Genomic DNA, 15,565 nt, shown 5'->3' with positions numbered 1-15,565 from the left:
TTAATAAGTCCTGATTTTAAAATCAAAGAACCTACATGGCCCTGTAAGGGAAGGGGCCGGCACCTAGGTTTCTGACTGGCTCCAGAGGAGGAAGAGTCCCTTTCACTGACAAAAATGATTGTGGCAAGACTCAGATTGCAGTACATTATTTGATCACTTTGGAGATAAATAGCATAAGAAGAAAACTGAGTAGAGACACTTTGTCAGATGGGAGGTACGTTGATCACCTGCATCACCTTCAGCTTAGTATGTCTGGTGTTTCCACCAACCTGGGCGCACACTCACTACCAGGCCCATCTCTGATATTTCAAAGTGAATGTTTACCTCCTCTGAAATAAGGAAATATTGATTTACAAAGACCTGTCAGTGATGAAAATCTATTTTGTTTCTTGCAGGTTTCCACTACCCTGGATGCACACTCAGCATAAAATTCCCCCAAGGGAAAGAAAGCAAATTAACGCTTTAGAATTATTTACAAATTCACAAAAAGTCAGTGCTTTGTTAATTATTATGTGCCAGGAAAACATCGAGAGAAACAGAGTCTCAAGAACACAGGCAAGGGAATTTGGAAGAAGGAATATGTGTCTTCGAAACAAAAAATGCTATAGTGCTATAGGCAATAAATCTCATTAACGAAGAGACTTTGCATCAAGGCAGAAAACCTACCGTGACAATAATAATCCCATTTATTTACATGGTACCTATCTCTGAATGTATCTTTGCTGCTTTATAATAAAACAAAGGCAGATTGCTCATTGGCAGAGGGCAGATTGAAGGACCCAATCGGTCTCTTCCATCCCTAACTTCTTTGAATCTCAGATAAATACATGACTTTGGAGAGAGGGGCGTGGAGGAATCTCAGATCTCCATTAGACGCTCAGATCTAAGTTAGAAATAGCAAGCGTTTTCTCTTCAGGTCCCTGAGGAAGGAAATCAATGCATCTGCAGAGAAAGAAGAAGCCATTGAGTTGTTTTGAATGAAAATGCTATGTATTTATTTTTTTAGAGGATTGATCTAAAAGGAAAGCAAGGAGACAAAAAAGGGAGACAAGAGACATTGGCCTGCTGCTGTCTGACTGGCAGATTCCAGTTAACACCTTATCAGCAGAGCAGCAGGCAGTAGCAAATCCTTGCCTGCTGAAGCTACACAGCGAAAGAAAGAGGGGAGGAGGGTGTTCTGTAACCAGGGACAACAACAGCAACACTCCACAGAGCTACCGGGAGGATAGAGAGAGAGACACACACACAGATCCTGCACAGTAACCTTCCTTTCCAGACAGTGCAACAAGGGGAGAGGAGGAAAAACACATCAACCTGTGGGGTTTAATTTTTTATAAAGAGAAACCATGACTGAAATGTAACCACAGCTCTGATTGCTGCAAAACAAAAAGCCCTCTCCCCAAGTGGAATGTAGCAGTTCTGTTTATTATTGTTATTCTTCAAGTGAAAAGTGGGCTAAAATCCTCCAGGAGTGAAATCCTGTCTCCTAGCAAGGTTGGAGCACCACTAAAACAAAAGCAGTTCTTCCTTCCACCTCTTACTCCATTGCTGCAGCTGCTTTTTTTTTTTAAAGAAACATTGTTCTAGGAAGGAGAGGAGATTGGAAGAAGAAACCGGGGTGGTTTTGTTTTTGTTGTTATATTTTTTTAAAGTCAAGGCAAGCCTTCTGATGCCTCTTCAGTGAAAGAGGAGAGTTACAAGGCCGTATCGCAATTTATGCACTGAGTGATCTGGAGAGAGCTGCTGGGCAATAATGGGGAAATCCAACAGCAAGTTGAAGCCTGAAGTTGTGGAAGAGCTGACCAGGAAGACTTACTGTAAGTATTCTAACCCCCTTACAATCAGGCAACTTTCTCATTGCTCTTGTACTAGGGTTAGGGATGAAGTGGGAGCCAGTCATGATCAAAAGATGCCATTGCTTGTCCATATGGGGTCCTACTGTTTGCGTTTGGGAGCTGCCCGAGTGCTATTTCTATCACAGGAATGCGTGCACCTGTGACTACAGGGGAGGGATGTGTAAGTGTGTCATGGTTCGTATTATTTGCATGATCTGCTGCAGTAATAAAGAAAAAGAAAAGGCAGGTATTTGAGGGACTCATCGTAGAGGGGCGAATCCTGCTATGGTATCATTATTCAATTATTAGCCTGCCACTGCTGTGAAAAGCACCAGACAAGCAGGTATTTCTTTCTAGAGAAGCTCAGCCTGGTGATTCAGACATCACGATCACGATGCACTGAAGTGTTGGCAAGGAGAGTAGAACACCCTCTTCCTCCCCAAACATCTCCCATGGGGTGAGTGTGAGAGGGGGAGAGGAGGGAGGGAGGGAGATGTTCAGTGGTAAAGATTGCTACAATTTGCACCCAGTTCCGAAATTCTGTCCCTTCCCTCCCACCCGTTGTTTTTTTTTTTAATTTATTTTTAGTTCAGAGCATTGGGTTTTGTAGAGCATGGACAGTTTCTTAATCATTCCTTTAACGGAGTGCTCAAGCGCCGCTGTACGTGGTTGCCAGAATTCAGAGCAGGTTAGCCTGGAAAGAGAGGAATATAGACAGGGATTTATTGGTAGGGGGCAGGGAGCCAGGGAAACTCCCCCATTCCATTAAAAAACTTCTTTTTTCTCTAGCTGTAAGCAACCAATAACTCTCAGGCAAGGAATGCATCCCACCCCTCCATTACCTGCATTATCACTTGCTAACTCAATGTGCACTTTACTTGGTTCCACAGCTTCCAGACCTTTATGGGGCTTCCTCACCTTAATTTGGAATTTCACCAATACATTAATGCACAGAGAGAACCACATTTCGGTTCTCCTCTCCTTGCTGCCTCCACTTCAGAACCAGGAAGCTTTGTTTTTTTTTAAATGTAACAACTCTGCCATTTGTAGCTTTCAAAGTTTGGGTTCATTAGACAGAGGAATCTTCTCTGTGTTATGCAGCACAGTGAGGGGTCAGACACTTGAAAGCTCCTTCTTTTTCTCCAAGAATCTTCAATATCGGCCTAATAATTTGCTCTGTCAAAAGGGTGGATTTTTAATTTGAATTGCTGATGTAATCTTCCTAACACTGCAAGCTGTTGGACTGTTCTGCTTAGTGAGATCCATTTGCTCTAAGAGTGTGTTAAAGAAAAGCAAAAAGGTACGGCCAAGGCTGCTGCATTCAAACTGCCTCTCTGCACACAGGTTGGAGGTATTATTGTTGCATAGCTGGAGAGCAGTTGAAAGCCAGCAAAGCTAGGAGCTCTCTCTCCACTGTCACTGCTGCAGTCCCACGGCGGCGCTTACCCAAAAAGGCAATAGATTAGGATGCAGCAGGTTCTCCCGTAGGGAGCAGAGCCACTCTGGTGCATTGCACAACTCCAGCACTCAGTGCTGCACTATACATCCACTGGGCAGTCTGGTGCATAGAGCACTGGAGCAAGTCGCTAACGGCTTCCAAGCCTGCACACTGACTTTTGTCTGCTGTGACGTGATCCCATCTCCATTTCTTTCCTTGAGAACACATGGGGATGGTTCCAAGATGATCTGACACTATCACAAACTTCTGTGCTGAATGGTACTGGGCTATCTTATCACCTTTTTTTGTCTACTCTGTAGCTTATTTTACACAGCAATGGATCCCGCTGGGGAGAAATGTGTGGCAAACAAAGGACCATGATATCCTGTGTCTTGCCAACAATAGATGCTGAACATGTATAATAGCGTTGCGAGATTGTTATTCATATGGGGATGTTTCCATTGCTAGATGAGGCCAACTAGAGGTCATTTGTTTTGAATCACCCACTGCCAGCAGGCTAGGCTCAAAATTTCATCCCATGGCCCAAATTCTCCTCTGGTAAAGGAGAACAACCCCCCTGACTGCAGCAGAACTGCGCCCATGTCTCCTGAGTTCAGTGCCCTGTCTACTCGATCACCATTCTTACCCAGCAGAATTAGCACTGCATAACTGGATCAGTCAGATGGTAAGTAGCTCCTCAAAGAGACTGAAATCCTCCCTGCCACATTGGGCTCAGCATTACCTGGCCTCATTCCCTACACCCTATCATTCCATCTTACACTGCTGCTTATCATCAGAATATGGGAGCACGTCCGGTGTAAAATCAATAGCAAAATGTGACACTGGTGGGATGTGAACTTACAACCTTTGCCTGAGCATCCTAGTTATTAATGGAGAGGACTACTAAGCTAACCATTAGGCTACACAGCCCATCAGGTCTAGATATGCTCTGTTGATAAATTGGAAGAGTCTTCAGAGAACCACCCGGCAACTGGTTAAAGGGTTGGAAAACTTATCATACTGATATACTCAAAAAGTTTAATCTATTTAGCTTAATAAAGAGAAGGGTGAGGGGTGACTTTACCTGCGGTGCAAATATTTGATAATTGTCTCTTTAATCTAGCTGACAAATGTATATAACAAAATCCAGTGGATGGAAGTTGAAGCAAAACAAATTCAGACTGTTAATAAAGGTGTACATTTTTAACAGTGAAGGTAATTAATCTTTAGAACAAAGTTCCAGAGGGGTAGCCATGTTAGTCTGTATACAGCAAAAACAATGAGAGTCCTGTAGCATCTTAAAGACTAACACATTTCTGCGGGCATAAGCTTTCGTGGGCTGCAACCCACTTCGTCACGAAAGTTTATGCCCGCAGAAATTTGTTAATCTCTGGAACAATTTACCAAAACTCGTGGCAGATTCCTCATCACTGGGCAATTTCTAAATCAAGATTGGATTTTTTTGCTAAAAGTCGCGTTCTATTTCAAAGAGGAGTTATTGTGGGGAAGTTGTGTGGCCTGTATTATACAGGAGGTCAGACTAGATGATGGCAGTGGTCCCATTCTGACCTCTGAATCTATGAAGCGTAGTTCGGTACTACGTGGGTCAGGTTCTATTGTGAATTGAGATACACATATAGACAGGGTGTATCTGTAAGGGGTGTCTGATAATAAGATAACCAATCTTGTCCTGTGAGGTTATAATTCCATTGTGTAGTTCCCATGACATTGTGAACCATATTTATGGAGCCTTGAGTGCTTTAGCACCAGATCCCAAGGTGGAATTTCCTTCTGTTACATCATCATATATTTGTGGGGTTTTTTAAAAATAATCTTTTTACTTTTTGTTAATTTGAGGGACTGCTGGATTTCAATGTATAGAGCCCACTGTCCATTGCTCTGCTCTACAAAGTTATCAGTACACACATGTTCAATAGGCACACACAACAATGTAAAGCTGGGCTGTGTCTCAGAAATCTTATACTGCAGTTTCCCTATTAAGAAAAAGTTGTACTGGGATATATTGTTAGGAAGACATATGGGGCAGTGCTAGATAGCCCTCCGCATATAGGACTAGGTGCCTGGACTCCTGGGTTCTATTTCTGGTTATGCTACTGACTTATAGTATTAGAGGTCAGATTGTTAATGGTATTTAGGTACCTACAGATGCAGATAGATGTCTAATGAGATTTTCAACAGTAACAGGCATCCATATCCCCAAAGGTATTTGGGCATTTAACTCTTACTGAAATCAGTGGAAGTTAGGCAACTAATACCTTTGAGGGTCTAGGTCTAGCCACTTATCTGCATCTTTAAGCACCTGAATACCTTTAAAATCTGGCCCTGAGGCTGCTTGCCTCCCTGATAAGTGTCAGAGTGAAACCAGCCCGATTGGAGCTGAGATGAAGTGTAAACGAAATCTAACCTTTCTTGGGAGGCCAAGCTGTTGCCTCATAGGGGTGTACAGCAGAAGCCAACAGTGAATTATAATAATAATTAATAATAAATCATGTGAATCTTTTCACTTCCATAGTGCCTTTCTTAAAGTGCTTTATAATCATTAATTTATGAAGCCTCCCAACACTCGGCTGAGGTAGTTTAGAAGGACGATTTTCACTGCTATGTATTTTGTCCCAGGAAGAAATCAGTGCCGGAGTTGCATAGTAACTGCTTTCTGCTCTTTATCCTCATAAAGGCCCTGAGTCAGCATAGAACTTAATCATGTGCTTAACTTTAAGCATGTGCTTAAGTCTCACTGACTACCATGGGAGCTAAGCATATGCTTAAGTGCTTTGCAGAACTGGGGCCAAAGTACCTTAAGTCATGTCTCTGTTCTGTGGTGTTGTGAGGGCCCTGGGGGTATTGCTGAGCCCTGCAGCTCAGTTATTGCTTGTAATCACAACCGTGTAATATGAACCCATGTGCTGTGATGATGGGTGCAGATATATGCCTGTAAAAAATAAATACTATGACATGGGCTCCTGCCAGAATAACAACACTGACTGGGGAGCCTCACTTATAAACCACAGTCACCGTCCTGCAGTCACAGCACTGTCAACCCCAAATGTTCAAAAATCATGAGTCAGGGCCCTAAAATCTTGAGATTTTTTAAATATTGCATTTGAGGTGATTTTTATGTGTCTTCTGGTTTTGGATGCTTTAAGCTTCACATTTTCAAGCTTTTTTCTGCCACTAGAAGGGCTAGAACCATTTTTTTTCCTAATGGAAGTTGAGAGTCTCACCTAATCATGTGACTCCAGCAGGTGGGGCTTTAAGACAAAAACACTAAATATCATGGGAATTGGCAAGGCTGCCCTTAGATCCATGCAGTTAAAAGGGTCTGCCTGGTGAATCTGACTGCAGGATTGCAGGCCAGATCCCTGTTTTAGCAGCTGCATTTCTTGGGCCTGCAGTGAATTTCCATGGAAGAACCTGGAAGAGGGCATGCAGTGTGGACGCTGTTCTTTGTGAATACAGAATTATGCCTGCAGAAATGGAGGCCCAGGTTGAAAAACTGGGCCCAGAAAGAATAAGATACTGTTTTCCCAAGAACCGTCTCTGATTCCCTACTATGTAATTTGTGAATATTAAACTCGCTCCAGTATCATAATTTGTTACTCTTTTACAATACAGCCACAAAATTGACTCTGTTGCTCAACAGTAATGCACCAAATTAATGGACATTAATAGGAAACTAAGACATATTATATAAGATTTATATTTACTGTGGAATCTAAAGGCTGGTTGAATTTTGTGGGGAAGAAAAAAAAAGTTGTTAAAGCGCAGCGGTGATCAGCTAGTAACTTCTGCACATTTTTCTGAACAAGGGGCTATAGAATTGGGGCTTGGGTATGTCTTATTATGCCAGCACTGGGGAAACCTGGTGCTTGAGACCATTCCTTTAGCGGAAATCATCTGTCTGCCTGGAAGCAGAATGGTGCAGTGAATAGATCTCAGCGTGCTGTTCACATTTTTGCCAGTGGCTCTGCCTAGAATACCAGACTCATTCATTCCATTACAGACATTAGTGTGGAGCTAGAGCCAAACAACCGAGCCAAATGACAAGCAAGACATTTTGGAGGCAAGCTGGATCAGCACTCTGTGTGCTGCCATCCATGCACAAGATCCTGGTGGGTCTTAAGATTCTTGCCCAGAGCAATAGACAGCAAGTAGGTCATGGAATTGTGGAGCGAAAGGAGGTAGGGACAGGTGCTGTCTGCAGTGCCATACTTCTGATTAATGGCTGGCTGGCAATGATACTAGGAGAGGGAGAATTTGGAGTGTGAATACGGGAAAGAAAAGACACTTGGACTGTAAAGTGGGACAACCCCCCCCCCCCCCCCCCCCCGAAATTGGGTGGCAGCAGGCACCGGAGAGTCACCCATTGTGGGGTTATTTTAAACACTGGATTGCTCGGACCCAGAGTTAAAGTTTATTAGCCAGCTGTTGAATTTTAAAATTCTCCCACTGTTTATCCGATAAAACAGAGAAGAGACCTCCACCCCTGCTCCTGAAAGCAGACCTCAAACTTCATTTTCAGTGGTGTTGAACACTGCTGCCATTACTGTCTTCAGTAGGGTGCTCGGCACTTCTGCAAACCAGGCCCATGGTCACCAAGGGCAAAAGAGTTGCCCTCTTTTAAAAGCTGAACCCAGGTATGTTTGCCAAGTGCATTACTTTTCTGACCGTTTCTGGGGCTGTTCTTTAGCTGAGTGCTCTCACTGAAAAAGTCTGTCTGTCTTATGCATCTTTAGCACAGTTATTGTGGCATCTTGGCAGTTTTAGTGGGATGTGTCCCCTGAGGATTGATTTTCCAGTAATTTCTGGTCCTGCCCTAAACTGTTTAGCATTAATGTGCAGTGTTAAGCAGATGTGTTCCACCCCAGAGGTGGTTGCATTTTGGTGGTGGGTGAGGTGATCCTGGATGAATGTAAGAGCACTCTGGGATCCTGGATGAATGTAAGAAATGACTGTGTCAGGCTAGAAATTAACAGGTTCAACTGCAGTTTCCCTTCACCCCAAAATACCTGTCAGTCCTTCTCTCCAGAGCATCCTATCGAGGTCCACGCACTTGCTTAACTTGGATAAGTAGACTCCGGAGCAGTGTGCAGGAAAGGCTGTTTTCTCGCTCTGGCTCACTTGTTGCCGTGCTTCTTGTCAGTGGCAATTAATATTTACAAGACTGTGAAAGGGAGGCTTAGCTGGAAGAAGGAGAGCCTCCAGCCAGCCTGCGTGCATTCAGAGTGGGACAGAGGCTGACAGCTGGGCGGAAGGCGGCCAGCTTGGGGGGCCAGCTATCTCGTGCTCTCCCACTTATAGAGCTGCTGGTGTGACTCTTGGGGAGAGCTATTAGAACTGTGGGTGCCACGCAGCCAGAGCGTTTCTCTTCAGTCACGGGAGGAGGGATCAAGAGAGGCCAAGGGGGAAATGAGGGACCCGATGGTTTGAGGTTGATAATGAAAGATAGATGGAGACTTTTGCTCCAGCTGTGCCTACGCTGAGCAGCGTGAGATGGCACCGTGGCAAAAGCGCCTGAGCCCTGTGTATGCCGAAGCCAGTGGGGAATTACAGCAGTGAGGTCCCAGGTCACCAGTTCCAGTCCAGATGGGTTGGTGGGGACCCCAGGTGGATATCAGGTGATGGCCTATGACAGCGATATTCAACCTTGCCATACTGGGACCACACAGCACCCCCATCCCCACCGGTGTAACTGTATCTAGTCAGCACTCCCCTCCAGATTAGCAGCATGGGAAGGGCCGAGTGACTGGGACGCTCTTGACGCTTGTCTGAGAACCCCTGGCCTGCATGACGCGAGATGTCGGGTCTCAGCCTTATGCCGATTGGGCTGATGTCCACATCCAAACCGTCACCACTAGCGGCATTGTGACTGGTCAGCAGTCTGAGCAGAGAGGGCAGGGACTGACCGGGGCCGTGGAGACTGAACTCCCCTCCCATCCCTACAGATGGCTTCTCTCGGTCAGGGACAAGGCCTGTTGCCAGGGCAGCATGGGACCCACTTTGTTGGTAGAGGGGGTCACTTGGTAGGGCTGGCTAATCCAATTCACTACCAAAGAAATCAAGAGGAAAATGGTGCCTTAGGATTGAAGGGGGTGGTCCAGGTCGAGGATTCCTGGGTGGCGGACACAGCCTCTTGGGCCTAGAGACAGCGTGATCCAGAGGCTGTGACTTGGGAAGCCTGGGTTCTAGTTCTGGCTCTGCTGAGTGGCCATGGGTCGGTTGTTTCCCTTCTCCTCCTTCGTCTGTTTAGATTGTGAGCTCTTTGGTGCAGGGACTGTGTGTGTACAGCACCTAGCACAGCGGGGCCCTGATCTTGGCTGGAGCCAAGGCGCTGCTGTAACCGAGCAGACCGTTCTGTGGCCTGCCCCTCAGTTACATTCCCCAGAAGCAGCGTGAAGTACATTCTCCACAGAGAGGGCAGCAACATCATTTGTTGGCTCTTCATAGTCTCCCTTCCACTGGAGGCCGGGGAGCAGTTGCAGCTTGAGGACCCCCTGCCTCCTGCGCAGCAGGAAGGGAGGTTCCCCTGGTGTGGCCGTGCTGGGATTCTGGGGGGAAGAGCCCCCAGTGCTGGGTGTGGCTCTTTCTCCTACACCATAAACCCAGTCTCCCACCCAGCGCTTCCTGGGCATTGTGCAATGCTCCCTTTCCTGGGGGGATGAGGGGGCAGTGAGGGTACTTGACTGGCGCTTGGTTCATCACCACCTCCTCCTGACTAACCAGAGGGAGCTGTGCTCTGAAGGGAGGGAGAGGACAGAGGGTGCATAAGATATTTATGTGGGCACGCTGGGAGGGTAGTGGGGGGAAGAGGGAGATAGCTGCGTTGTCATGTCCCTCTATGGAAAGGGCGACAGAGAGCAGCGAAATCCTACGCTGTCCTCTTGGAGGCCACAGAGAGAGCCTTCCTAACGCTGCTGCTGCTGCTGCTGCAGAGGCATCAGAAGAGTCGTATTTCATTTATTCACTGATGCGTTAGCTTATCCGCAGCACGTTCTTCTGACCCTTGCTGGCTGGTGCTGTAATTATGGTTGTGAAACAAGAAGCTCTGAAGCCATCAAAGGTGCCAATTCCAACATCCAGTGCACGTGACTTGCTTCTGTCTCGGGGGGTGACATTGCCGCTCTCTTTCTCTCTTACTTTATTTCTCTCTCTTTTTTCCCCCCTTCTCTGTCGCTTTATTTCTGTACCTCGCCTTGTGGTAGCTGCACTTCTGGAACCATAGCCTTCTGGTTCGCATAAAGCGCACCAGCACAACCATCGAACGCACAGGGAAATGCTCTGAAAAACTTATGTACTGCAGGCACGCAATCCCGCACTGCCCAGAGGTGCAAAGAGAAGGAAGGGGACAGCTCCATGGCAGGAGAGTTGTGATGTGCTCAGACCGTGTAGGGATGAGTGTATGTAGGGCTATATATATATGTATTTGAGTGTCTTGCTAGCTGGGATTACTAGACAAGGCTGCTTCTCCAAGAATTATGATTATTGTCTGAGCAATTGCCTGTGTGAGGGCTGCTGCCAGATTTTTGTCCTAGAGACACAAATTATGCAGATGGGCGTGGTTGTTCTATATGCTAATGTAAGATTAGGGCTTGTTTCCTGAACCTTCCTCAAATGATCCTGTCTCTGAGGCATAGCTTAGACTTCTAAATGGAATCACGGTTGTCGGCTTCTTTTCCTTTCTGACCTGAACGTGTATTTCTTTCATGCCCGTTTTTGGCTGGCTCTTTGTAAGTAATAAATATTATTCCAAAGAGATTCTCTGGCTCTGATCCTTCCTCCTTGATATGAAAATACTGACTGCCCTTGGTGGTACCACAGCAGTTCCTCCCACCATTTTATTGGCTATGTAGGTACTTATACGGGCTTCACCACTCTGGCATCTGAGCACCTCCCCATCACAAATGGATGTTATTCTCCCTAAGAGATAGGGTCTCCATTGTGGCACATGGCAGCTGAAGCACAAGGCTAAATGACTTACCCAGACTCACACAGGAAGTCTGTGGCAGAGCCAGGGCTTGAACCCAGTGCTCTTGGGTCCCAGTTTCAGGTCCTGTCCACACGATTACTCTTCCCAGTTGAGCATGCATATGGGATTTAAGTCTGTTGGGGGCCTTCTGTTGGTCTGAGGAGCAATTTCCTTCCTTCAGATTTCTCCCCCACATGCCTGAGGATGAGAAGATAGGATTTCCCTTCAGTGGGGGCCAGTTCATCTGCCCTTGGAATAACTATCCATTCCAGAGCTGGTATGGAGCTATTCCACGAACACGGCAATGGTAAAAATCCAGTGGTAGCAAGGAGAATTAGCCAAGTAACGAGCCTGGTTTATTTAAAACCATTGTGGAAGAGCATGTTTTACACGGGGCTGCTGATCTCTTTGCAGTCAATGGGCTGTCCTAGCCATAGGCGTGTGCAGCACATTTCATTAGGATGTGCACCCAGGGACTTTTCATGTTCTTTATCAGGGGTGTCAAACTCAATTCCACCAGCGGGCCACATTTGAATTACCCGCTGGCGGAATTCTCGCCGCGTCCTAGTCTCCGCCGAGAAATATCACGAGGAACGATATTTCGGCGGCAGATTGCGGCGTGTTCCCATCCTGCCGCAAAATCTTGCAGCTCCTTCTCTTTTGGCGGAAGCTCACTGTGTCTTGCCGTCCGCCGAAAAATCGCATGCCCTCCACTCTTTCAGTGGCAGCTCTACCCTCCAGCGAGATGGTGCCCGCGGGCCACATCAAAAAGGTTCGCGAGCCGGATGTTTGACACCCCTACATTAGGGTGTGTCTGGGCACACCCAGCACACCCCGGACGCATGCCGATGGTCCTAGCCCTGGATCCTGGTGGATAGACTGGAAGATGTATTTGGTCCTTTCCGTCTCTGATTTCCACCCTGCACCAACAGACTGCCTAATTCTTGGGAGGGAGTCCCATCAACTCTCGGGAAAGCCCCAGCTAACTACTACATGAAATTGAATTTGCAACTTCCAGATGCTGCTGCTGGAAGTGTTTCCATACAATTATTTGATTCCCAAAGAGAGTCTTTCTCCTCTGCTCTTCCTCTGTCTTATTTATTGCAAACAGTGAATCTGTGTTTTATTTGTTGAACCCGATTTCCGAAACCTTGTGTTAGGCCCTTAAATATTCAATAGTGTCTGTAGAGGATTTTAATTGCAGATTAGTGTACTTGTCGATACCAACCCCATGGGAAATGGAAGTATCTGCTTTTGGACTTTGTTCAGGATGGTAGCTAGACAAACCACAAGTGGCGCCTGTTAAAATTAAAGAGAAGATTGCTCTGCATATTGTCTAATACTTTAATAGTAACTGTCACAGAGTGGTTGGGCTCTTTAAGGGGAGATGGACACAGCTCCATTAGTGAAACAACTAGTTCCCTTCTCCAGATGGAGTGAAGAGCCCAGGAAGGGTTGAAAGGAGCAGGAAGACTCCAGGAAGACAGCCCTGGGCGTTACTGCTCAGTAGAGAGCTGCGAGCAACCCCAAAGATCGTGGGGGTGGTGGGGCAGGCTGCCCAGAGCTGGGCTGAAGAGTGCCTAAAACATGAGGTGAGAAGACCCTCACTCAGGAAGGGCTGAGCAGAGTTAGAGACAGGGCTGACGACTGTGATCTGTTTGTTGTGGACTTGGATGTCCTGGAGAGGGGTGGACCTGTTTCTTTAATTAATTAGCCAGAGGGCTAAGTCACTGTGGCATCCAAACCAAGCTGGAAGGCTGTGAGATCCAGCTTGAGTGAGGGGAAGCTGAAGCAACGGTGAGCTGAGTCCAGGCCCAGTAAGGTGGACAGTTTCCCTGTTATACACAGAAGAAGGCAGACCATGAAGCGGGTTTGCTGATCCTAGACATTGCAGAGGATGCTGGTTGTTGGCTACCTAAGGAGGAAGGTGGAAATAAGGAAATTTGAACAAATCAAAATCCTTTTAGGCATGCAAGTTGCTCCCTTCCCCATGTGCTGGCCCAGTCACAAGCAACTACTGGTGACACACCAATAGCAAATCTGGCTTTTGAACTCGTCTCTGAATTCCAACAGTTACGCTGAGCCTGGGGGGTTAGGAATGTGGTGTGTTTTTAATGTTTAACCAGAGAAGCTGTTTACATTTTTAAACTTGAATTTTTATGAGGAGGAAATCAGTAGACCAAGCTCCATCAGATGTCAAACTACTAACACTCAGGCTCCTTCTGTTTCAAAATAATGGGCTTAAAGTTCTTATAATAATGTATATTATGGTAGAGTCTACAGATCCCAACTGAGACCAGGGACTCTGTATGTTAGGTGCAGTACAAACACATAATGAGAGACAGTACCTGCCTCCGAAAGCATACATTCTCAAGACAGACAAAGGAAACTGAGGCATTAAGAGACTTGTGTAAGCTAACTTGTAAGAACAGGAATAGAACCCAGATCCTTAGCCCATTGTTTGCAATACTAGACCACAGCTAGCAGTACTGAAGGTGCCTCTTGGATAACTGAGTGAGGCATTCCTGGGTGGGATTCCAGCCATACTTATCTGACTAGCAGATGCAGCTTCTGAAGTAAGATGTTTCCAGCCTCTTTTCGTCCCTTTCTCTTCAAGAACCAACTTTTCTCTTGAGGTCTCTGGGTTGCATCATGAGAGTTTTACTAAAGATCTTCCCCTGGTCGGAGGAATCTCTCTAGCAATACTGTCACTAACTGTTCACGAGTGTGACCAGACTGCTTAGTTCAAGCCAGGCTTTAGGCACCAAAATAGGTTAATGTAGGAGCCAGAAAGAACCATAGCAGTCTGTCTGTGTCCAGCAGCAACCTCCACTAAAGAATCCCCTTCAGATGATCACAACCAAGTCCTATCTCTGCTGTGAGAGGCAGGATGCTGTGTTGCAGTGTATGACCTGTGTTATAAAACCCAGGGAATGGATACAAAATACACTCACCGTTCCCCTTTCTGGTTTGAGCTAAGTTCTGAGAATAAACCTTGGATGCTCTCTGCGCCTGTTGTCCTCACTTTAGAAGGGACCATGATCATTTCCAAACCCACTGCGGTCTTTAGAGGGTCTGTGGCTGGCGGGTGGCAATGTTTGAAGTGAAAAAGTGGCTTTTGTAGGCTGTGTTCAGTCAGATGGTGTGTTTGTGGGTGCACGTGTGTATGGAGAAGTTGGTGTAGAGCTGATCTGCTTGCTGGCTCCTAAAAGATGAATGCTAATACCTTAGGGGGCCCCGATCCTGCTTGGGTCCTTTGGGTGTTAGTGTAATATAAATAATGAGGATGATTAGTAATCTCAGGGTCCCGCTCCTGCACGTGCTGACTGCATGTAACTGCAACAGGTCCTTGGACTATATAGTAACTAATTCTGAACATACTGAAAATTCTTTGTCCACTGAGGGTAGCGTGCAGTGCACATTATATGGTGCAAACGGGCCAGATTCTGTATTCAGTTACATCCATCCAGCCCCACTGCAGACTCAACAGCCTGTTACGCACTTGGGTATTTTCATGCACTGAAATGCTTATGCACCTAGAGATTTCAATGCTTAAGAACGGGCTCAAGAAGAAACCAAGAGAGGCAGTTGACTTCCCTCGCGGCGGAGAGAAATTGAGGGGGTAATGTGATTCTTCTTCCAAGGGGGTGCCTGGTGGATGTCTCTTGATGGGAGAGTCTCAGGATATGTCTGTACTGCATCTGGGAGGCAGCCATCCAGCCAGGGTAGACAGACTTGTGCTCGAGGGGCGACATTGCAGCCCCAGTGGAGGCTCAGGCTAGCCACGTGAGCTTGGTCTGCCTCTGCCCCCCGGGTGAGAGCTCAGGTGGCTTGTCCAAGCCTCCGCGGGTGCCACTACATCCACACAGCTATTTTTTAGTGTGCTGGCATGAGCCCCTCCAGTGTTTGGTTCATCTACCCAGGGCTCCCAGCTGCATTGCAGACATGCCCTGAGGGGCTGGCTGCTGTCTTAGCTTGCCTGGTAGAGGACGCCCGTGTCAGTTATCAGTGATAGGGTCACGTGGGGTGTGTCTACACTGCCAAAAAAAAAGGTGTGTCCTTTATTCAGGTTAGCAAACTCGGGTTAAAATAGCTGCGAACACAGTAACTTGTTGTTTAACTTGGGTTCGCAGCTCAAGTTCACCCCGAGGCTCCCCTACGAGCTTTAACACCAGCTGCTAACCTGAGTGTTAGCAAGTGCAACCAAGTGGCTGTGTCTCCATGGCTTTTTTTAACCCAAGTCAGCTAACCCGTGTTAGAGACACGCTTTTTTGACACTGCAGACATACCCACAGACACTTTGCGTGT

At 46.6% G+C, this 15,565-nt stretch overlaps 1 protein-coding gene across 1 annotated transcript in view; it reads left to right on the top strand.

The window, feature by feature from the left end:
• The first annotated feature begins 309 nt into the window (after positions 1–309).
• NCS1 (neuronal calcium sensor 1) overlaps positions 310–15,565 on the top strand; it is an 80,981-nt gene continuing 65,725 nt past the window's right edge. Inside the window, exon 1 of the mRNA XM_067541964.1 lies at positions 310–1,817. Coding sequence (XP_067398065.1) covers positions 1,754–1,817 — 64 coding nt within the window. The 5' untranslated portion in view covers positions 310–1,753. The remainder of the gene's footprint in view (positions 1,818–15,565) is intronic.

The sequence above is a fragment of the Emydura macquarii genome, unplaced genomic scaffold (assembly GCF_026122565.2).
Source record: "Emydura macquarii macquarii isolate MOO-44397 ecotype Brisbane River unplaced genomic scaffold, CSIRO-AGI_Emac_v2 contig_691, whole genome shotgun sequence".
NCBI classification, from domain to species: Eukaryota; Metazoa; Chordata; order Testudines; family Chelidae; genus Emydura; species Emydura macquarii.
The sequence above is the reverse complement of the archived record's forward strand: the minus strand, read 5'-3'. Positions and strand labels throughout refer to the sequence as shown.